We start from the raw sequence: 26,084 nt of genomic DNA on the forward strand, positions 1-26,084 counted from the left end.
ATGTCAGTTTGGAATAATTTTGAGACAGATTGGGATTAATATGACTGCTTGTTGTTGGTAACACTAGTGAATATAAAATAAGATTATGTAAGGTTTGTTTATTGTGTGTAATAAAAATAAATAAGTAAGATAAAAATAACCTCTGAAATTGATTATTATCAGATATGCATTAACAAATAAATTAAAATGGCAACCACGACGTACTATGCGCTTTAAAATAGGCTACATGAAAATGTTCCAAGCCTTGTGCCAAAAATTAATTTGGCAGTAAAATAAGAGAAACAACTTTTGTTGATTGTTATGTTAGTGTTGAGTGATAACAGTGTAAAACAAAAGGGAAAACATACTTGTTCATGTGGTCTATTTAATTTATTATGTTGCAGGTCCTACGAATTTTAAATTTTTCAAATGCATATTCCAATTTCATGGTTCCAATGTGTTATTTATTGTACAAGATTATTTTGTATCTGATTATTCAATACTAAAAGTGTACGTGAATACCGGCAATCTAACCTGCCAAAAGACTTGATAGTACGAACAATTCAGATTAATTCTTGAGAACATTTATTTTGATTCGTCGACAATGGCATCATCTAGGTTTGTTTTCTTTTATTGTTTTTAAGCTTCTATAATATATAACTAAGTACCGATAATGCTGAGTAGTCTACAATAAACTAACTAGTCCATAACTTATAAAATGTTGGTCGCTATAGGCCTAAACTGTTATTTCAAATATAGCAGAAAGCCATTAATTAAGTCAATAAGTTATTTTATAATCTTACAAATATATCCTATTACTTAATAGTTGTATGTTAAAACGTGAACAATACAATTTGAAATGCCCTCAAGTCCATTGCAATCAACTTGAAATAAGTCAATGTCAACATATGACCATTGACCATCCTGAGAGTATGTGGCCAAGCATTCTAAGACGACTTTGGGTGTTAAGTTGGAAATATAGCAAAGGTTCAGACCCTGCTCATGACCATTGCTTTTTTTATCAGTAATGTCAACTTAGTTTTAAATTGACTCCTTATTTTATTTGATAGGTAGCTATAAGATAAAAGGCCGGGGCGGCAAATCACGAATTTGACGTTATCAACGTATTCTGCTCACCCTCCTGAACAAAAAATATGGTAAATCTTAAGATCAGTGACTACCGCTCCGATCGCCGTAATTTTTTGCATACTAACACAGGTTAACGTAATTTCACCGAAACAAATAGTATAGTACTAGAGGGTGCAAATGACAAATAACATGATTTTAGGGGGTATATTCATAAATGGTTAAGTTTCTAATGTTTTAATGTTCAGTTTGTGTGCTGTGTCTGGATAATCTGTTTACTTGAATATTATCTGCGGCCGGGAATGATAGCAGCCTGATAACGTATCTGTTATCTGAATTCTCCGGGGCATGAGTCAGTGCTTCACAAGATATCGTGTTCAGTAGATTGGATTGAGTGAGTGCGTTACAATCATGAATCAACCATCCACTAGTTTGACCAACCCTATAGTGAATTGTGTGTGTCGGAGTGTTTAGTAGGGCACGTAAAGAGTTTACGTTTTAACCTAAAGGGTCATTCCATGTCAATTCAACCAGGTCATTTCACCAAACACCTCAGATTTTTATGAAACTTGGTACATTTGTTCTATATATAGAGATTAATAACACCACCAAATTTTAAATTTTTATTCTCACATACTTTTTTAGTTATGGCACTTTAAAGTTTGGTCGTTTCTCAGTTTCCGGAGCTTTGGATAGTGCCCAGTAAAACGTGTATTAGGATAGAAAAAAAAATTCTCGTTCACTTATTTGGCACCCAATCTTGGTGAAATTTTTAAGGTAGGTTTATATAAGTATAAGGAAGTTAAAAAAATATATAACATAACCCTAAGCTAAGCATAAAATATTATATAAAAAATATTTTTTGAACTTTTTACAATTTAAAAAACGGGAACATGGCTCAGCGTAAAATTAAATATCTCAAAAAGGGAATGAGATAATCAAGAATTTTTTCCCCCCTAAATTATCTATATGAAATGGGCTTTAATTTAATAAAATAAAAGTTTTGTGTATTTTCTTCCTTCTATTTATTGATACCATTGAAAGTGACATTATATTACTTACGAGCAATGTGAAGTTCGCCTGGTTTTCAATAAATGGGTATAGCTTGTTAAACAAGGATAAATTACATTTTTATGTTTGGAAATCATAATTCACCTTTCACTGTACTTATTTTAAGGCTTTGAAAGTTAATGAACCATTAGCTTTTCAATTAATTTTATGCACTCTGGTGAGAATTGATATGTTCTTCCAGTCGAGGTGTGTGGAGGCTTCAACCACTGCAAGGATGTGTGGAATCGGCACATCACATATAATCATCTCGTTTTTGGCCAGTAAAATGAGGGGGATGGTCCTGCTGGATGAAGAAATTTTACTGTAGCGTCTCCATCTTCCTTGGCAACATTTGTTATTATCCCAAAGAACCCAAAGATTGTCGTATTTACAAGCAATGTAGCGTGTGAGGGGTACAAATCTTCTTCTCTTACATTTAAGGCCAACCTCTCCTTAAATTGTACGTTAGGCTAGGATGTTCATCAGTACTAATTCGCCTTGCTTCTAATGTTCCTGAAGAGTCCAAGGGTCTAAAGTTGTGAAAACTTCTGGTACCTGGAAGAGTATTAAGGTTTTCAAAAGTGTTTCAAGCGTCGGCGAACAATCATCTGCTGATTCTTTTGAAATGAAATGGAAAATTTATTTTGGATATGTTTGATTTACAAAACTCGTAAAAGGTTAGCTAGCTGCTGTTAGTATTTGATCTTGAAGAGGCCTTTGAAGACTTGCTTTTTCTCGCCAACCTTTTAACAGTTCCCCCAATACCGTCACATTCAGTTTGCCGTGGCTTGTAGCAAAAGAAAGACCATTGGCCTTTAATTTTGAAGTCTTTTTCTGAAGTGAAAGGTTCATGAAGTTGTATTTGTTCTTGTACTGTCCGGCGCAACCGTCACTGTAATAGTGAACATCCGTGACATTGGGATAATTTTCCTTGACATACTCTAACAGGGTTTCTTGTATTTTATAAACCATACAAACATCATGATTTAAGTCATCGGAGATTTACACAATGTGATGAGACGATTTTTTTCCTCGTCAACACACATGTTAATAATTACTGGATGAACAGTACAGGAGTCTGAGGTCCAATGATAACCCTGCACCTCATCTTGAATCACAAATGAGAAATTCTCACTAAAGTCCATTGATATAATGGCTTCGTTTGGCGCACAGTTATCCTTTAAGCTTTTAAAAATAGCTGGACTGGCTTTTTGCAATATAAGAATGAGGGATCAGTTTTTCTATTTTTGTTGCCAACTCGTCAACAAATTCATCAATAGTTGAAGTTTGTGTTATCATCTGTGTCCTGTCTGTAGCTACCCACTGTTTGAATTCTATTCTATCATCTTCTTCATAGTTTTTCAAACTTTGCTTGTAAGAATGTTGTCAGATTGTCTTTTGAGGGACATGTTTCACATCGCCTTAAACATGCAGTTTTGAGTTGGATTTTCACATAAAAGAAGATTTTGTAGATCTTTGTGACTCTCTTCCAGTTGTGCTGCATGTATTAAGAGCAACACATTTTGATGAATAGTACACACACAAACAGAGTGTGTTCCACTAGCACCAGCCAGAACACACCATTTGGGACGAAGAGTACAAAACTTGGAGAACCCTATTTTTATGTCAGGATGTTCCCTTTTGAAGTTTGCAAATATTTCATTGAGGTTACTTAAATTTAATCTTTTCTTCTTCTATATTTTTTCTTTCCCAGGCTTACTACATCTTTCATACCTGGCAAAACTCTTGATTGCTCGTCGCTTTGATAAAAAATTTGTGACCAACTCCACAACTTCAGGATCTGAGTTTCTTTCCTCTTCTTGGTTCAGGTTCAGCCAAAAGTCCTTTTTCTTTGTACAATTTTTGTGCCTGTCTAGCAGAATAATCAGACACTTCAAAGGCATCTTTGATTTTTGTTCTCGACCAATTCAGTGATGCTGGAATCGTTTAATAGTTGTATTTTCTTTTTTGATGAAAGTTTATTTACTTCACTTTTTTATATTCTCAACAAGCAGGTCCATTTCATCTGCTTTTTGTTCAGCTGTTTTTTGCAATTTAGGTATTTTTGGTGGCAAACTGAACATCTAAAACTGTTTCAATTTTCTTTTTTACATTTTGATGCAGTTTTTCTAATTTATTTTGTGCATAACCAATTTTTGGAGTTTTCATTTTCAACGCATGTAATTTAAGAGGTGAACAACCAATATCCGTTAAAGAGGAATTTAGAGAATCAATAGCCTCTTCTTTTTGTAACTGAGTTTCAGTTTCAGTCGGCAGTGTAAAAAGATCATAATCATGTGATTCTTCTTCACAGTCATTTGGAGTAGAGAATATATTTTTAGAGCAATTGGTGCACAACTTTTCCCCCTGGTTTTACCTTTAAACCTTTTGTGATACAGGCCTGACTTTGCTGAATACTTACAACTCTTAAGCCATTTTTAATGGGTTTCTTATGTTTTTTAAAAGGATCACAACAGACTTTATGGAGGAATTCGTACTTGGTCAAAAATAAACTCTTATGATGCAAACAAATGTTAATTATTTCCTTATCATCTAATTCACTTCTTATTTTAATCAAGTTGAGATTTTCTTCAGACAAATCACTAACATTTTCTAGCCCTTTTTTTTGTAACATAAGTTAATTTGTGGCATTCTGTCAGTTTTAATAGCCCTATACTACACTTATTGTCCATTTCTAATTGATTTAAAAGCAGGTTAAATTTCTCTTCTTTACAAATGCATCATAAAACAACGAAAATTTCAAAAATTAAGTTCAAAAATTTGATCTATACAAGTATATGGAAATATCATTAATCTTTGTATTAATATTAGGTTTTTTAAAGATTGGCACCTTAGTTAAAACTCAATTCAAACTCAGACACACACACTAACACAATATCATAAATCCAAAGAAAGGTAAACACCACTTTATAACCACCACAGCTTATAAACACTGTTACTCTTGGGACACTAGTAACAGACTGGCTCATAACTGTCAGATACACTGCCTAGAAAAGCAGCCTGTCATGACATGAAAACCTCGTGTTGCAACTTGCCCAGATTAGGAGGTAGAATATCTGCCTGTTTATTTCTGTAGTCTAATCTATTTAAACATGAATGTTGACATTGAAACTTAGGTACAGTACTGTGTTAAACTAAGCTTCTATATAAATATTATAATAATTATAATGTTTATATAGAACATTATAATTATTTAAAATGTTAAATTAAAATTATTAAAAAAATTTTATTTAATTTTCATTAACAATCTGTAGCCATTGAGACTGGTACAAACCTCGCTTTGATTGTAATTAATATATTGTAACTTGCAATGGCCTTAGTTAATAGAAGGAAGAAAATACACAAAACTTTTATTTTATTAAATTAAAGCCCACTTCATATAGATAATTTAGGGGGGAAAAAATTCTTGATTATCTCATTCCCTTTTTGAGATATTTTAATTTTACGCTGAGCCATGTTCCCGTTTTTTTAAATTGTAAAAAGTTCAAAAAATATTTTTTTTTATAATATTTTATGCTTAGCTTAGGGTTATGTTATATATTTTTTTAAATTCCTTAATACTTATATAAACCTACCTTGAAAATTTCACCAAGATTGGGTGCCAATAAGTGAATGAGAATTTTTTTTTCTATCCTAATACACGTTTTACTGGGGCACTATCCAAGGCTCGGTAATTGAGAATGACCAAACTTTAAAAGTGCCATAACTAAAAAAGTATGTGAGATAAAAATTTAAAATTTGGTGGTGTTATTAATCTCTATATATAGAACAAATGTACCAAGTTTCATAAAATCTGAGGTGTTTGGTGAAAAAAAATTATTTTTTTCTGGTTGAATTGATGTGGAATGACCCTAAATGAAATTATTTCCTTTTTAATTGAACATGGAATTTTTAATAATGAGTGTATTTGTTCGTTGTGCGGTCGCGTGTTGTTTTTAAACCGGGAGACTTTGTTGTTTCATTGCAATAGGAAAATTAGATAAAGTAGTACTAAAAAACTTTACTTAAAAAAATTTTAACTTAAAAAAAGAAGTTTTAAATGTTGCAATTTTTAAAAATCCACTTTTTTTGTTACTGCTGCTCAGCTATATCCACCAACACACTAATGGTAAGTGTTCTCTGTTAATATCCATCTATATATTTATATTTGAGTTTTTCATGATTTATTAAGTTTTTTAACTTTACATAATTGCCTTTGCATTACATTTCAATTTATATTTCTGATCAGCCCCTCTAGAATTTTATATTTTACTGATAGGTACTATCTCGAGGAATGTTTTTCTTTTATTGACATCAGCAAGGGGCAGCACCGAGTGCTGCCGAAGCCCGCGCTGATGGCCGGAGGCACTCATCTCATTTTGATAACAAGTAATTAATTTGTTGGTCGAAATTAAGAAAAACATTGTTCATTTTGATCAAAATTCTGCTCATTTCAGTATTATTTTTCATTTAAGTTTGCAAAGATGGCGACCCATCCGATGACGTCATCACGAGGTTGAATCATGGTCACAAAAGGTCACGTGACGCTCGACGTCGATGTACAACATGGAAATATTACTCCGCGCGTGAACAGTTGTTCCATTTTTTATGTTCTAGAACTTCGTTATTTCTCATTTCCACCCCATCAAACCTTATATTTTTTTTGTTTTATTGGACGATTCCAATAAGTTGATTACGCAAAACTCGTATTTTGCCGCTCCGGCCGTTTATATAATAATTACCATTTTATAAGTTCCGCGCTTGTAGATTAGTAGCCCACGAAGAAGAGAAGTCCGAATGAGGCTAAAAAGGGAATTGGTCTCTCATAATAAAAGTACATGTGTAGTATTGTTTAACAAACCATTATTATGGCTAGCCTAATTAAGGTTCAATTTGTATTACAATAAAAACTGTCTTAAAAGTACAACCAAGGCTTGTTGATTTTGTAATAAATTGATAATCCTAAGTTGTAGAATTAATATTTTTTGGTATCAAGTTTAACCCTTTTACCACCTGGCCGCAAGCCACACGGTGCGTCGACTGCCATTAATATCTGTACGAGTAGTTGCGTCGACCGCCAGGCCTTTGCCCGGGTGTGCGTCGCTACTCCGCCATAGCATTTTGCTCAGTTTTACGCATGTTTACATTATCACTTATATTTTCGTTAATTACAAAGATAGAACGATGTTGGTATCGTTTTATTTATTTTTAAATGTGCTAACTTTCTATGTGTAGATGTTGGCTGTAATACGGTACATTTTTAAATACTGAATTTTTTAACTTTATTTTTATTTATTTTTTTAATACAAAATATATTAACTTTGAAATGTTATAAGTACCAAAGTTTGTCTTTTTACCACAAAATCTTTATATAATACTATTATACATTTAACTTAGTAGAACTTCAGGAATTTTCAAAAAATAATTCAACCATTGAAATATTTATTAGCCTGTTTATTGAACAGGTACAAAACGAAAATTTGGAAAAAATCATTACAATGTGTTTTGTAAGTTATAAATCATATGATATAATACATACCTAATCAATTATTACCTTGAAATAAAAATATACTGTGGATAAAATTAAAATGTATATAATAATACAATAAAGGGATAGGGTACGATAAGCGGACCCGGTTTTTTTATATCGAAGAATGTAATCATCAATCATCGATACCTAATATTCGCATCTCGAATCCTAGACTATCAATCGATAAAAAAGCAACAACCAACATATGTTTTAAATTAAAATGTGAATTTAATATGAACTGTGATCAAACAAATTATTATAACCGAAATTAGGAAAACTGAAGATTTGTTTCTTTTCACAAATTTCACATAATGGGTTTCTCGGTACGAGTCCTACATGTTGAAGCCACGAAAAACATGTCTTATCATCTTTCAAAGCAATGTCTTGTAGTTTTCTAAAATTGACTGCCATTTTTAATAATCAAATGTTATTTATGTAAAATTGAAATATTACCTTACGTGTATCATTTGAAAGTGTTTACAGCTGTTGATATAAATTATTTAAGTTAATTGTTCAAAATAATTAATTAGTATCAAGTGATTATATCGATGGTTATGATTAAGTAATATCGGTTGCCAATTTCGATATAAAAAATCGGGTCCGCTTATCGTACCCTACCCCAATAACGACTTGTATTAAAAGGTATAAAAAAATACAAGAACTAAAAATATAAATTACACAAATGAGAAAAGTTTAAAATATTACGGTCTTTACATTTACTATAGACCTATTGACAAATTTACTAAGATTACAATTATAAAATATACATATAGATGATTATAGAATACATTAAAAAAGTAATACCAGCCAAAGAAAACATACTGTCTTTACACTTTGTAAAATGTCGTACGTGATATATATTATTATATCAATATTATATATTGTTGTATCAATATTATATATTATATCAATATTATTAAGAAAGCTCAAATTGTCCACAATGCATTAAAATGAACTAAATCAAAATCAGTGGAAACATCATTACGTAATTAGCGAAAGAGTAGAGGGCCTATAAATAGGCTCATGGTGGTTTGCCGCCGACCATGGCAAAGCCTATATATAGGCTCTTGGCGGTTTACTACCACCCATGACAAAGCCTAAATATAGGCTCTTGGCGGTAAAAGGGTTAACGGCCGGAATAGCCAATCAAAATTTCAATGTTTTAACCCTTATAACGTCAGTATATCTTTTCACGACTTCCAGCAAACGGCACAATATTAAAAAAAAAAATTTTAAATGTGTAAAGTTCATTTTTATTTTTACTTTCTATAATTATGGTAAGTATAAAAAAGTAAAAATTTTAAAATTATAAAGTCACTGTACTCAGGATCGTCAATGTTACGAGACATGTAATAATGAACACGGTACTTTGGTATTATACCGACCACACCCAGACATGAATCGTTATTTGACATTTTGCTTCTACTGATTACTAGATTAGCGTAGAACAATATTTCGTCAATATAAAACAGGAATTGTCTTATCGCAAACCCCTCCCCATCCTCAGACAGAGGTCAAAGTCGAGCGGTCTAGTAGATAACGTGATTGCAGAGTCTCGCCGCCCGTTCAGCTGGTGCGTCGCTTTGTTGTACTTCCGTGTTTTACCTCTACATTTCTCCAAACACAAAAATTCAATAAAAACAAACATGATCAAACTAAAACTAAACTCTTTATTGAAAAAACACTCAAAACTTGTTTTTATTCTTGATCATACTCCGCCACCCAAAATGCGAATGCCATGCTTCTCGCTGATGTCAACGAAAGAAAAACATCCCTCGAGATAGTACCTATCAGTAAAATATCAAATTCTAGAAGATCTGATCAGAAATATAAATTGAATTGTAATGGAAAGGCAATTATGTACCGCGCAAATCATGTGATGCCGCGTGGCCTGTCGTAATCGGGATTCTCGAGAAAGATAAGATAACAGCGACAACAATACTGATCACAATGCCTGGAAATGCTTGTAAGTTTGTAATTTTGTAATTAAAGAGTTGTTTTTTCGTTCTATCATGTTTGTTTAGCTATAAATTTATATTTTTGTGTTCTTCATACTGGTGTGGTCGGTATAATCCCAAAGTACCTGAACACTAAATAGGTGACACTAAACACTAAAATGACACTAAAAACACTAAATGAATACTAAAACTAAGATATCAATACTTTTAACAAATAAATAAAAACCATATAAACAGAAAACACGACGAAGGAAACCGACTCAGCGATGGTTAGACACGCACTACCTGAAGCCAAACTGCAAACAAAAGCGCGCACGCTGTACGGCGTCTGTGCCGTGTGGCGGGGAGAGTGTCTAGACACCTTGTCTATTGTTTCAAACAATGTACCGCGACAGCTATATTTTGACGCTTGACATAGGTCAATAACCCACACACATGGTTGACGCATACCGTTAGTGACATTGATCGGATTTAAAAGGAACTTAAATTTGATATTGACGCAGTTTTGTGTCGATGCGCCGTACCGCATCTTTGCCGTTTGGAGATAGTTTGTCTATGCGCCATACGGCGTCTGTGATGTTATAAGGGTTAACATATTTTGCTTGTATTCTGAACAAAATTAGGGCTACAGTATAATAAGAGGCCACCACCACAATAGAATCATATTTATGATTATCTAAATTATAAAAGCAAAAATGTTGACACGAATTACGTTATATAAAAACTATCTATGTTGTGTATCTATAAAATGTAACAAACTAAACAGTTTAACATTTAGTTACTTTTTACTGTTTTTAAAGATATACTATGATTCTATTGTAGTGGTGGCCTCTTATTATACTGCAGCCCAAAATTAGGTATTAGTGCGGTTAACAGCCGGAGTAACCAATCAAAATTTTAACATTATTAACATATTCTGCTCATCCTCCTGAACAAAAATATTTATGGTTTTAGGGAGTGGAATTCAAGTTTTCTTTAAGCTGTTGAATGATTTCTGATTCTCCTAACTGCTCACAAACAGCTTGTTCTTCTTGGTTTTCTGCTTGTAATAAATTCTTTTCTAAACTTATTTTTATTTTGTCAACTTTTTAGCTGTCTAGCTATGAACATTTATCTATTTATTCTGTAGTGGTGACTCACCTATGTTAAAAATATAATTGGTTCATCATAACTTGCTAAGGAACTCAGAAGCACCCTCTAAAAATTTCAACTCTATCTCGAATATCCTATATACAGGGTATTTACTAAAGGTGTTCCAATATTGTAGTATTTTGTTCAATGAGCAAAAAACTTCGTATGGAGGCATGTCCTAAAACCTTTAGTTTTCCGTCTATCTGTCTGTGTGTGATCTTTACCAAAAAAGTTATATCTTTTATACCAGTAAAGATAAAGTTATGAAACTTTGCAGTTGTGTTGACCTTTTGTATGCCCATTTGAGAAAAAATATGAACAAATTACCTTTACTCGTTTCAAAATGGCAGCCAATCAAATTTTTATGTTAAATTCCGTAAAATCGATATCCTGTATGAAACTTTTACAAGAATATTAAAATGTTGTAAACTTTATTCTAAATCGTTTAACAGTGGTTGTTTCATTAAAATAAAATAAAAACAACTAATTAGTACTACCAAACATAATACCATGTTTTACAACATTACATACTCAGGGAATATGAGTCAAATTTAAAAAAACAAATAACATTTATTAATGATAAATTAAATTTAAGTATTAGATGTACAGTAGAAGTAAAACACTCACAAAATCGGGTAGTTCTCACTTTGACACAACAACTTATAAGAATTGCTCAAAGTGGCATCCTCCGTTAAAAATGCAGGCATCAAATCGCCTCCTCATTGACTGGCAGACTCTTTCAAAAATTCCAGGTGTCTGCTAGATACCAATGCCATTTAATACCCTTGCTCGCAACTCTTCGATGTTATCTATGGGAGTAGAATAAACCAGTGACTTGAGGTGGCCCCGTAGGAAAAAGTCTAAAGGGGTTAAGGTTGGGGGACGTAGCAGGCCAAGGAACTGGGCCTCCACGACCAATCCATTTGTTGTTGTATACTCTATCCAAATAGTTTCTAACATTTAAACTGAAATGGGCTGAAGCCCCCCCGTCTTGCATAAACCACATATTATTTCGGTTGTTCAATGGGAAATCCTCAAGAACAGTTAGAAGGTCATCAGTCAAAAACTGTAAATATGTCTGGCCGTTAAGAATATTTGCTAAAAAACTTACAAACAAGTTTTCACCAATTATACCAGCCCACACATTTAAAGAAATCTGATATTGGTGACGATCCTGTGTAATTTCATGGGGGATTTGGTTTTGGACCAAATGTGTGAGTTATGGGAATTAACAATCATGGTTCTTGAAAACTTGGCCTCATCTGTGAAAAACACCTTACTCAATAAATTTTGATTCACACATTTTTGTATAAACCACTGACAAAAGCTGGATTAGGGGATGGTAATCATGAGGTAACAGTGAGTGAACTCGTACGTGGTAAGGATGAAGTTGTTGTTCACGTAGTATAGTCCAGACCTGGTTTATTGCTAACATTGAACTGCAAACCAATTTATCTAGTACTTTTGTTGGTGTAGTCTGATATGACATCCAATATGGATTCTTCCAATTCAAGAGTTACAGAAACCTGTCGGCCTGAGTTACCTGGTTTTTGGTGTGAAAAGCTTCCTGTCTCTGCAAGTTGTCGATGAATTGTTGAAAAAGTTTTATTACAAGGTAACACACGATTTGGGAAACGTTCCTGATACAGTCTTCTCGCTGCAGTACCACTACAATTAGCACTATATTAGATGCATGTCTGCCAATTCTTAGTTAGTAAAATTGGTAATATCACTATTTGCCATTCCTGTTGATAATAAAAAGAAACTAAATCATAAACACTTACTAATTAAAACAAACAATACTTTATACTAAAGTAATTGGAATGGACACAAAACAACTTTTATATTACAGAAGAAATAGATTAAGTTAATTATGAGTAAAATGCAAACAATGCCAGAAACATAAACAACTTTTAATAGCTTAAATAAACAGCTGTTCACATTAATCAGCTCATTGAATTTAAATCAGCTGTTCAGAGTAAAACAGTTTAGAAAACTATACTTCCTGTTGTGTAATGTTATAAAACATGGTATTATGTTTGGTAGTACTAATCAGTTGGTTTTTATTTGACTTTAATGAAACAACCACTGTTAGATTTAGAATAAAGTTTACAACATTTTATTATTCTTGTAAAATTTTCATACAGGGTATCGATTTTGCGGAATTTAATATCAAAATTTATGATTGACTGCCAATTTGAAACGGATAATGATAATTTGTTCATATTTTTTTCTCAAATGGGCATACAAAAGCCAAACACAAATGCAAAGTTTCATAACTGTATCTTTACTGGTATAAAAGATATAACTTTTTTGGTAAAAATCACATACAGACAGATAGACGGAAAACTAAAGGTTTTAGGACATACCTCCATATGAAGTTTTTTTGCTCATTTTCATATCTAGAACAAAATACTACAATATTGGAACACCTTTAGTAAACACCCTGTATATTCGAGATAGAAGTGGTTTAGGTTATTCCCATGAATGAACTGATAACAGTAGTTGTTCTTTAACAATAGTGGTGGTTGTATGACTGGTTTCACTTCTACAAGTTACAACATTATTACGAGGGCTATCCAGAAAGTAGATTATGTTGTAATACAGAAAAGAATAAAGTACAGTAAAAAACTGTATTATATACATTTGAAAGTGACACTACAATACTATTTTTCAACATAGTCACTATACAAATTTAGGCATTTATAGCGGAGAACTAGTTTTGATATTCCAGTGTTATAAAATTCTGCTGCCTCAGAATCAAGAATCAAGAAATCTTTATTGTCTTTAACACGTTCGCTACCGACTCTAAAATTGGACTTTTCAAATAGACCGACGTCACGTATTTGTGACGCACCGATTCATTACCATAGACCAACGTCACACATGTGTGACTCTCGGGGCACAAACTATAGCCCGACGTCACGTATTTGTGACACACGGATTGTATTACTAAATGTTTTTTGGTTGCCAGTCGGTCTACTTTTCCAACTATATTATTGCATGTCGGTCAGTGGGAATGTCCGTCACATATACTGGTCGCATGGTCTGAGCGTGGGATTTTTATTTTTGTTATGCGGGAATCGTATTGGCAAAACCTGGGAATCGTATTGGCAAACCTGGTTTTCTGTGTAATATTTCCAATCCTCGTGTGTTGTCTAACCTATTACAGTGGAAGATTTATATGTGCTTTTGTAGTTAAAACTGAACTGCTTTTTGTTTTATCGTGCGATGGGTGAAAGGAAGAGACCTTTTATGTCTGTGAGCGAAATCGATCGTGAGATGGGACGAAGATGACAGTGATGAATTATTTAGTTCTGACGTTGCCTTTGAGTATGTTCCTGACTCAGACATTCCAGTTCATCTAGTGATGAGGGTGAGCATTTTGAACCAATAAATATGTACGTTGACTTGGGCCTAAACCCAAATAGCCTTTAGCAGATGACATAGAGGTTCAATTCGAAGAAGTACATGATGATGTAATGAATCTTGAAAACATTTCCAATGATCCAAAACGTGTTGTTTGTTGTTTCAAACATCCATGATGATTATCAGAGTAAACAAGGTGTTTGGACTGACACAAAGAATGAACCTCAGGTCCACAATTTTACTGGGCAAGAACAGATACACATTCAATCGACAGATCCTGTTGAAATATTTTTAAATATATTTGATGAAGATCTGTTAAAGAAAATTGTAGCTTGGATAAATACTCGTGCCTTATTTGTTCAGGGAAACTCCTACTACCAAGCATTCAAACATGCGATGGTGGAAGCCTGTAAATTTAGAGGAATGTAAGAAATTTTTAGGCCTCTCCATACTGATGGGAAACTTGCACTTCCCTTCCATGAAGCACTGCTGGTCAACTTGTGAGCTTTATGACCACCCCATCTTTGGTAAAACCATGTCCAGAAATAGGTTTGAGGCGATACTTAGATGTTTATGTTTCTATAACCCTAATGTTGATTCTGCAGATGACAAACTGCATAAAATAAAAATTGTACTGCAGCATCTTTTGACGAATTTCACAAGAGCCTACAGTTCCTGGGAAGAATCTGTCACTTGATGAGGCCATGGTATTGTGGCGGGGAAGATTGTCTTTTAGACAATATATCAAAAACAAGCGCCACAAATATGGCATTAAGCTTTATGAGCTTTGCACTCCAGATGGATATATTTTTAAATATTCTCGTATACACAGGCAAAGGTTACGATATCAGATCCCGTTAAAAGGACATTCCTTTGAAGTTGTTACTCGCTTGATGCAGGATTACATAGGTAAGGGACATGCATTGTTCCTAGACAACTTTTACAACAGCGTGGACCTTGCAGAGCACTTGATGCAGTGCAAATGTTTGTGGTAACTTTACAAACAAATCGAGCAGGAAATCTGCAGCAGGTCATCACGGCAAAACTGAAGAAGGGTGAATGTATAAGTCGCCAAAAAGGAAGTGTAACCGTTATGAAATGGAAGGACAAACGCAATGTTTTGACAATTTCCACAACCCATGGACCCGGAACAGAAGAAGTAATTAACAAAAGAGGTGAAACCATAACCAAACCCTCAATGGTAGGCTACTTGCATATAACAAGAACATGAGTGGCATTGATCGCTGTGATCAAATGATTTCATATTATAGTACTCCAAGGAAGTCACTTCGTTGGTATGTCAAAATATTTTTCCACCTCCTTGATGCATCTCTCTGGAATAGCAAGTACATTCTATGCAAGAAACCGGGGAAGTAAGATAACCTATTTGGATTTAAGAAACACAATCATAGCACACTTCCTTCAAGTACAGCCAACGCCACAACGCCCTGTTTCGACCTAGGCCTAATGAACAGCACAGACTCGTGAAGGGGGACCGAAGAGTAAGATGTCGTCAGTGCTTCAAGACTCAGAAGAAGAGGAAGGCAACGATTTACTATTGTGAAGTTTGCACAGATAACAGTGACAACAAAATTGGACTTTGCGCAGCCCCATGTTTTGGAGATTGGCATAAGGAGTAATCAAGAACTAAAAACTTGTTCTTTTTTATTCATCTCGTTTAGCCTATATATGTAGTTTGTAAAATAAACACAAGTTTTTTTGTACAATATCGTTTTTATTCAAACAACAACAAAAATAAAATAAAGATGGCAATATAAATGTGTAATAGATTTTCTAAATACACATTTTTCTTGACAGTCACACATATGTGACGGTCGGTCTGCAGCAGATTATCACAACGCTGTGGCCCGACGTCACGCATGCGTGACGTAAAAAAAAGAACCTTAGAACTAAAAAATTGGTTAATATAGTAAATTAAGCATTTTTTAATTGACATAAATTTGAAATATAAATGAGTTTTAACAAAAAAAGAGTTTCAGTCTGAGGTTATGGTAGTTTACTTTTGCACTGGCCTGTAGTGAAACTACAAGTTTCATATTTGGTCCACTAGAAACACCCATGCGTCACACATACGTGACGCTCGGTAGCGAACGTGTTAAGCACTTGACAATGCAATGGACAACGTCACTTTTTATTATATCTAAAAGGCTACCTACTCCTATCACACCTTTAAAACCCCATAATACAAGTGTAATGATTAGACTGTAAGTCAAAGTAAATTTTATATGAACATGTGAATAACGCCACAATTTAGTCATTAAAAAGAAAATAAAAGTAAAAATGGTATTAGCAGCATCTCGTTAAATATATATATATATATATATATATAACATATCTAAAACATTATATACAGAATAAATTAAATAGTAAATAAAACAATAAATATATAACAATAAAACAATAAAAAGTAACAATAAATAGATAAAAATGCAACAAATTAAAATTAACAATGAAATAGATTTAACAACAATAAATAAATAACAAGAGATAACTATCAACAAAATCAGATTTCAACCAGGTAGTCACTCTCTCACAGTTCCACGTTGTTATGTGTGCCTCCACTCCCTAGACTGTGATTTGATTTCGCAAATCCCATGTTTTAATCAAGTCTTGTCTCCTATAATGATTAGATTGAGCAGTGAGTCGCTATCTTTTTCGTAAGTGTCCAAAAATGTCAATGAGGCAGCCATACACCGATTTTGATGGGTTTCTATGATTTTTGGTACTTCTTGAAATTTGAGGAAAATTAAGTGAGAGTTCTGTTATTGTGAATCAACAGCCTCTTTAATTTTCTCATCGACTTAAGAGACAATTTCGTCACTCACAATGATTGATCATCCACTTCATTTATCATCTGCACATTAGTTCGGCCATTTATAAACCTATTGCACCACTGACGCACTCCACCTTCAGTATTCATATTGGTTCCATAAACTTCACAGAGTTAGCGATAAATATCAATTGGTTTATTTTATTTAGCCAACAAAAACCGTATTACCTACTGCTCTTCATAACTCGCAGGATTTTCAATTGCATCACACATTTTAAACTGCTATTGTAAAACAACAAGGAGCGGAAGTATTCACTGGTACGGCCGGATAGCCACTGAATGGAGAACCACTCTGACATAAAAATGGCCACAATATACCCCGCCCCCAGTGGCTAAAGAGCGAAACGTAATCTGCTTTCTGAATAGCCCTCATATTAGCATTTCATTTTGGCAAGGTTGCTTAATGAGCAGGAATGAATATCTGTTCTAATGATGCAATGTTGAGGAGAAAACTTAAAATCAAAGAAGAGATTACTCATTTATTGAACAATACTTTTCTGAAAGGAATTCAATCTCAAAGTCCACAGCAGTAAAAACAATTGCCCATTTCTTAGAGACAGGAAACAATTTTTAAAACTGTTTAACTGCCACCATTTTGGCAAGGGTGGAACTTTAGAAGTCTCCTTTGTGGTGTTATGTTCTACTAATAAAGCCCTTTAATTTGTGTACAACTCAACATACCCTTGCATTTAAGATTTTCAAGATTTCCTCTGAGGAACAATCCTCTCTTGGTGAAACATATATATATGTGTGTGTGTTTAGTGTAAAAAGGTTTTAGTAAATTATCTTAAAAACCGGACCCCACCTAAGAGATTTAGCAGGGTTGCATCGCTGGGGTTCATGATTTATAATTCTTCAGTATTCATTGGAATTTTGTGTAATCTATTATTGATTTTGTTTTCAATACAGCCATCTTCTTGGTGATGTGGGTGTTTTGATGAGGAAGAGATAACTAAATCAGTATATGTTGGTTTTCTGTAAATTTTGAATTTGTGCTTTTTGTTGATGTTGGATATAGTCAAATCAAGGTAGTTTATTGCTTTATTTTCTTCAATTTCTTGAGTAAAATTTAGATTAGGATGGTTTTGGGGTAAATCTTTTTTAAATATCTATTTTGTACTTGTGTTAAACACTTACGGAGGCTACATGTCTACAGTCTGTGACAAAACCCCATTATGATTGTATACAACATTAAATGGCCTGTTTGCATTTTATAAAGGGTTTAGAATGCCTGTCGCTTTTAAGATTGTAAACACTAATTATGATACATACTTTATATTATTTTAAGATATATTTGTCTTTGTCTAAAATTGTCTTTGATTTCAACATTGACTTTTTGAAGGCTAACTAATCTAGTTCATAGATTAAAAGGACATTTTAAGATCAGTGGATTGTAAATTGACTGTAAATCTCCCGACAAGAGGCAATGCCTGCCTCGACAGTGTTGTGACCAATTTGGGTGACAATTGTTTTCAGGCCAAAGTCTTAAGTGAATGTTTGTCTGATCATAACATGATTGAAATATCTCTTGTCCTTGAATTGCAATTCACGAAGAATACTCGGGAAAAGGAGATTGAGGTGAGATGTCTAGCTCCTAGTAACATTGAAAGTTTAATATCTTATTTAACGTTTACTAATTGGCCAGCCATATTTGCAAATAGTGATAATAACACTATATTATTTGACATTTTTATGGAAAGATTTTTAACTATTTTTTATCTGTGCTGCCCTTTTAAAACCAGAACTGTTAATAATAATTCTAAGCTAAAAAATGTTAAACTCAAATGGTATACCGATCACTTAAGAGATCTAAAGGAGCGAGTTATGGCAGTTTATACAATTTATTGTCATACCAAAATTGATCTTGCACGAAGAGCCTATATCAGTGTAAGAAACATGTATAAAAGTGAACTGAAGAAGGCGAAGCTTAGAGCCAATGAGACTTTAATCAACTCTGCGTCAAATCCCTGCAAGACTGCATGGTCCGTTGTTGCTGCTGTCAGAGGCCCTACTACTTCATCTACCCCCAAAATTTCACCTGAGGCATTTTCTGATTTCTTTGTTGACACTGTGAAAGAAGTAAGACAGAACATCACTCCTAGTAATTCATCTGCTGAGGACCTACTTGGTCGTGCTCCCCGTACTACCAACAGCTTTAAGTGAAACCCAGTGTCCTGTGAGGAGATCTCTAAAATAGTGAATAAGATGAAATCTTCTAATAGTAAAGATATATATGGCTTATCAATTCTTTTAAAGAAAATTTGTTGCTTTCTCATACTGCCACTCTCTTGGTGTGTAAATCAGTGCTTATTAATAGGAGTTTTCCCAAAATCTTTAAAAATATCAAAAACTGTGCCTATCTATAAGAAGGGTTCCAAAGATTTACCAGGTTCCTATAGACCGATCTCTGTGGTGCCCATTTATTCAAAAATTCTGGAATCCATCATGAATGAACAACTGAGTAACTACTTTGAAACTTTCAATCTTTTTCAAAATTCTCAATTTGGTTTTCGAGCAGGAAGAAGTACTCTGGATGCGGTTGGAGCTTTGGTGGGGTCGATTGTTGATGGCTATGAGGCCAAATCTGCCACTATGGCAACCCTTTTCGACCTCACCAGAGCTTTTGACTGTGTCCCGAGAGAAATCTTGCTCTCTAAATTATCATATCATGGCAAACAGAATTTTGAATTGGCTCTTTTAAAATCTTACCTGACTGAGCGAGGGCAGAGAGTTTGTGTTGGTGGGAGTCTTTCTGCTTATCGCTCAGTTGAGTTTGGCGTACCGCAGGGATCGGTTCTTGGGCCTTTGTTGTTTTTAATAAGCATTAATGATCTTCCCTGTAATGTTAAGGCCAATGTTATCCTTTATGCTGTTGACTCTACATTGTTTAGCTCCGATAGTAACATTAATAACTTGTGTAGTTTTGTAGATGAGGCATGTCTTGAGGCTAAGACTTGGTTTCAGTCTAACGAACTGGCTCTAAATGAAAGTAAAACACAACATATTTTATCTACTTTACAACCTAACCAGTACAATTTTTTGCCAAATGTAAAACTGTTGGGAATTGTTTTAGACTGTAAACTTACTTGGTCAGATCACATTAATCAAGTTTGTGCTATATTATCTAGAGTGGTATTTTTGCTGAGACAACTAAAGAATTATGTTCTCAGAAGTCATGTGCACTCTTACAATACAAGGAGCAGGAATTTAATAGATACAAATTACTGTAGGTTAAGTAAAACCCAAAAGAATTTTAAATATATGTCCATTACTTTATTTAATAAATTTGACCGCAAGGCAAATACAGTAGACCTGAAACAGTTTAAACGTGTTGTTTTCAACTGGCTGGTAATTAATCCTTTCTATTCAATCAATGAGTACCTGAACTGTAATAATGTAGACTGTAAGTTGTAAATAGGCTTAATTAATAATATTTTTTAATCTAAATTTTATCTTGTTATTTATTTTATAGAGTTTTATAATTATTGTTAATTATTTATTTGTTTTTTTCACTCCCTAATTACTCAACATCAGCTGTTTTTATTGTTATGTTTTAAACATCCCTGTTATTTGTTATTTACTATAAATTTTATTGTGGCTCTTGTTAAATATGTTTCGTATCTGAATGTTAAATAATATGTTCTGACTTTATAATGGATCATGTCGATGTTGTTGGTGGCTCAGTAGGACAATCTCTGTTTGTTTTTTTTTTCTTCTTATCTCATTATTGTTTATTATTGACAATTTCCATTGCTCACAAGGCTTAAAGACAATAAATATATTCTATTCTATTCTAAGACAATATTCTTTGTTTTAGGTGGTGCAGTCAACCAGTTCATAAAGCCATGTTGTCAGGTGATGTGGCATTGCTGCAAAGTGTATCAGAAAAATACTCAATAGACTTTCTAATAGCAACAAAAACAATGTACCTTCTGAGCGGCTATGCCAAACAAAACTACCATATTACTCCTCTCCAAGCGTCTGTAATGACGGGTAACTATGAACTGTGCAAACGGCTCATCTTTGAAGGTGCAGAGTTTATATCTCTATCCTTCCACATGATGCACCCCTTGAACATTGCTCTGGACTTTGGAAAATTCCAAATTGCCAAACTTTTGATCACTTCTGGAGCTGATGTTTCATTAAACCAGCACGGGTTCTATCCGATGTACTACGCAATCAAACATCTGACTCCTGATTACATTGTAGAGGCAATACTCAAAGCAGGATTCTCACCTGACACTGCAGTTGAGAATGTGTATAATTCCACAGCCCTGCATAGAGCTGTGACATCCAACAATGAACCTGTAGTCAAGTTACTGTTGAAGTACAAAGCTAACTGTGACATCACAGATTCATGTGATGGATATACAGCTATGCATATTGCTGTGAAACAAAGGCTCCCAGCAATGGTGGACCTCTTGGCTGAATACGGTGCTCAGATGAATGTAGAATGTAAGGAAGGTTATACTCCCCTGTTTTATGCAATAGGTGTTAATGAACTGAACTGTTTGCAAGCACTCTTGAGACATGGTGCGGACATTCACCATTTGTCCTCCATCAAACAGTGTTATCCTCTAAATTTTGCAGTGTACCTTGGCAGAAAAGAATTGACAGAAGCGTTATTGAAACAAGGAGCAGATGTGAAGAAGGTTGCTCTCGGGTCTGGGAACTCGTCTCTTCACAGTGCCGCAATATCTCATCGTGGCAAAATGTCGGAAGACACAATGGAAAGTCTGTTAGGTATTGTCCAGTGTTTGATTGAAGTAGGAGCTGAAATAGACCTTGTTAATAAACACGGATATACACCCATGCAACTTGCCATCAAGGAGGAGAACTTCAGAATTGTTAAACTCCTAGTCAAAGAAGGTTCATCAGTCAACCAAAGACTGGATCACGGAACTAATTTCCACTTTGTTTCAAAACTTGCAAGCAAAGAAGTGGTTAAAGTATTCTTGAAACATGGTGCAGACTATTGTGCCTTTGACAAAAATGGAGTGACACCTTACCACTTATCTGTATTGAATAAAGATACAACTGTGATCAAATTGTTTTGGAATCACTTCTGCCCCTGGGACCTGCCATTGCCAGATGAATCTCGCAGACCGTTGTGTCTCCCTGAGATTAAGAAAGCTATTGAAAATCAGGAAAGTTTCATCTCGGGAATTTTGAATAACGATATAGAAATAATGGGTTCAGCTTTGGAAGATGAGGCAGAAGTAAGAGGATGCAGCATGAAATTGCCTTATCCTCTGCATTTTGTAGCTGCAAAAGGTTTTGACTCAGCTGCACATATGCTGTTGTGCAAAGGTTTTCCTGCAAACCGTTTGAATGATAAAGGGGAAACACCATTACACTTGGCAGCAAGTGAGGGCAGTTACCAAGTTTGTATCTACTTGTTGATGTACGGTGCTATGTACAATCCTGCTTCCAAGTTCACTGGCAATACGCCCATGGATCTTGCTGTGAAGAATAACCATTTTTCTGTTAACAATATTCTTGGAGAAATTGATAAACTCTTTTGCTGCAACAACGAGAAGACAATTCTGAACAAGATAAAACGAAGAGATATTAAAAACCAAGAGAACTTTCACTCTTTACTAGCCTTGATCAATTGTGTTGACAGAAAGGGGAATACATTAATGGGTAAAGCATTACATAAGGGATTTTATGAATTGGCTAAGTGTATAATGTATATTCGACTCCAAATGCCAGAAGAATTTTAGACATCTATAAAATTACTGTTTAAACAATTACACTTATTTGAACATAAATAAACATCTAATACATACTGTAAAGTATAATTAAAATGGTAAATAGTTATTTAATTTTATGTTAATTTTTTTAACATAAATAATATCGACAATGTTAATAAGACATCTTATGCAGTAATCCATTGAAATTTCTTGTAAATATTATGAGCCTCACTATGTACATTGTGTATAGATTGGTAATGTTTTATTGTGAAATTGTGACAAATATAGTTATTAGTGTATTATATTTAACTATATATATTATAAAAGTTACATGTATGGCCTAAAATGTTGTGTACTGTAAATAAATGTATATTTCAATATGACATAAATAGCAACTTACTTTTACACTATAGACGAGAGATATATTTCAGATGTGGCACCAGCCATACAAATGTTATAACTGATAATACAGGGTAACAAAATGTATGTAATTTATTCAATGCTAGTTAGTAGTGCAACCAATCACCATTCAAAATAAAATAAACCTCGTTCCATTTATTCTACTTAGAGCTTGTCAGAGTACTGAGGTCTGTGATATTTAAACTCAATAGTATGTATAAGTTTAGTTCATAGTTAATTCTAAAAATATTGAAACAGTATTAACAACATTTTAAAATCTAAAATAATTCTCGAGTGATTAAAAAAATATAGATATTACATTTATTTTAAAATGTAATCAATTCAAAATTGTAGACAGGGTGAAAAAATGTACTAAAGAAAACAGACCCAATGATCTACTTGTATATATTCAGAATGGGTTATACACTACAATAGATCCAAAATGGAACTTAGAGCTGAATTAATGTTGAATAAAACCCAATGTGAAACAGTGCTAACACTCCACTTCAAATCATTTTGATAATGTTTTTAAACTTGCATTTTTGCTTCATAAGTTTAACTAAATAAGAACTTCATTATTTAATAAACTGTTTTCCTTCAAGTGTATGGAAGTTGAATTTATGTTACTACATCTATCAAGAAAAATTTAACATAAAAAATTGTTCAGAAACTAGTGGTTGATCACCAATGTACCATTGAACAGAATACTTGAGTTAATTTACTTGCAGATTAATCCACCACATTGATTAGTTCTTATCTTTATTTATATTTCCAGTATTAATTAATACAACTGTGGTTTGACAAGTAACTTTGTTGTATGATATTGAGAAAAGAATTGAACTTTTCTTGCACTTCTTGATCGTTTATCGAACATTTGCTTATTGCCTGGTGTTGTTTCAATAATTCATTGTATTCTTTTGAAAATTAGAAAGTAAACATGGCATTATATAAAGTTTATTGTATTATTGTAATACACCTGGGTACATGAATAACAGCCATGTATTGACAATATGATACCACCTGGTTTGGTTGTGTATTGGCCACTTGATGCATCCTTGGCACGTCAGTACTAGCCATGTGTTGGCCAGGTGATGTTATCTCTGATCATCAGTACTAGCTGTGTATTGGCCACTTGATGCATCCTGAGCACATCAGTACTAGCCATGTGTTGGCCAGGTGATGTTATCTCTGATCATCAGTACTAGCTGTGTATTGGCCACCTGATGCATCTTGGGCACATCAGTACTAGCCATGTGTTGGCCAGGTGATGTTATCTCTGATCATCAGTACTAGCTGTGTATTGGCCACTTGATGCATCTTGGGCACATCAGTACTAGCCATGTGTTGGCCAGGTGATGTTATCTCTGATCATCAGTACTAGCTGTGTATTGTCCACTTGATGCATCTTGGGCACATCAGTACTAGCCATGTGTTGGCCAGGTGATGTTATCTCTGATCATCAGTACTAGCTGTGTATTGTCCACTTGATGTCACCAAGACGTTATTGGTTTTGTTACTTTAAAACCAGTTATTTTTCAAGGCAATATTGATTTTGATATCATTTTAATAGGTATTTCGTTTAATACATTTGGAATAAACTCAACTATTTCATCATAATCATAAATATGCCACTTGAAATATGTAGTTTCTGATTACTCGTATAGATGAGTTACAAAGTCTACAGTGTTTACTCTAGCGGTATATACCTTGACTCTTATAGAGCATAATTTTGTGCATTTCTTGTATATTATAATAAAATGTCCTTTTTTAATAGACAAAACTTTTAAGGTTAAATACTTTAAAAATAGGTTACTTCTTAAATAAATAATGAGATTCATTTGAGTTATGACTAAATCAATAGTTCCTTCGTCGTATGCATTGAATAATATGTATACTTTTTGTTGGTATCTCCTTGTTTAAAAGCCAAATTCAGGTTATTAGAAAATACTTATTAAATAATTTAGAGTTTGCTCTACTATGTCTTTGAAAACAAACCACAGTGCCTTTTGGACTTTGTAAAGTATTAAAAGTTAAATCCACTGTAAAGTATTAAATAAGATTTAATGTGACAAAAGTAAATAAATAATGTTAATTAGTGACTGAGTAATAAATACATTTATATTTTATCAACCATAACTATATTTTATTTACCAATAACTGAATAAAAGTGATTGTAAAATAATAATCTTTACTTAAAAAATACATATAAGGCCTAATTATAATAATGTTCATATTTGTAAAGGTCATATTACACCTTTTTAAGTGTATTAATATTAATGGTTCTTCTGTAAGTTATGTGATAAAGTGTGATGAATGATTAGATATATGATATATTTTGTTTAGATTTAAATATTGATGTAGTCCATACAAATTAAAATAAAAAACAACATGTCACAGAGTGAAAATTGAAAGAAAGTAAAAATATATTTAGGAAATTAACGTAACCAAAATTGGTTTGAATTTGAATAAGTTATACCTTGCCTTACAACTGAATTAGTGAATGCATTTATATAAGAAATTTGTAAGTATACTCAGTCATTTATTCATAGTTAGTAATAGTATGATTTATTTTATAAGTAACTAATGACAAATAAGTTATTTTATAATTATTGCTATAAGCGTTTTACAGTTACTAAGGCTACCCACCGTGTTTCATGTTAATGTTTCTTACTTTTATATTGTTATTAATAAAATCTAATTTGAAAAATGTTGTAATTTTTTGTTTTTAGTTTCCTTACACAAATTTAGTTTCCTTTTTGATTTGTTAACATATTTTTCTTTATCCATTAACCCTGTGGCTCATGAACAATACTATATTTTTCTACTCGCACTAATTCGAATTTGTTTAACACACTCATTCAATGAGATATCGTCCTTCTCTATTATCTTGCTATGTTTTATTTTTTCCTACCCTGATTTAAAAAAAATACTAATTGAGTGTTTAGATGATAAAGTATACACACATCAAAGTTTAATCAAGTTCATATTTGGCAGTCATACATTCCTGATAACTACACAGCTACTTGTAAATATCC

At 33.3% G+C, this 26,084-nt stretch overlaps 1 protein-coding gene across 1 annotated transcript; it reads left to right on the forward strand.

Moving 5' to 3' along the window:
* Nucleotides 1-303: 303 nt before the first annotated feature.
* Nucleotides 304-25,756, forward strand: LOC124353907 (ankyrin-3-like). The gene is made up of 2 exons (XM_046803961.1): nt 304-597; nt 20,772-25,756. Exons 1-2 carry the CDS (start codon nt 584-586, stop codon nt 22,678-22,680), a joined length of 1,923 nt encoding a protein of 640 aa, XP_046659917.1. The 5' UTR covers nt 304-583; the 3' UTR covers nt 22,681-25,756.
* Nucleotides 25,757-26,084: the final 328 nt, after the last annotated feature.

The sequence above is a fragment of the Homalodisca vitripennis genome, chromosome 2 (assembly GCF_021130785.1).
Source record: "Homalodisca vitripennis isolate AUS2020 chromosome 2, UT_GWSS_2.1, whole genome shotgun sequence".
Lineage (NCBI taxonomy): Eukaryota > Metazoa > Arthropoda > Insecta > Hemiptera > Cicadellidae > Homalodisca > Homalodisca vitripennis.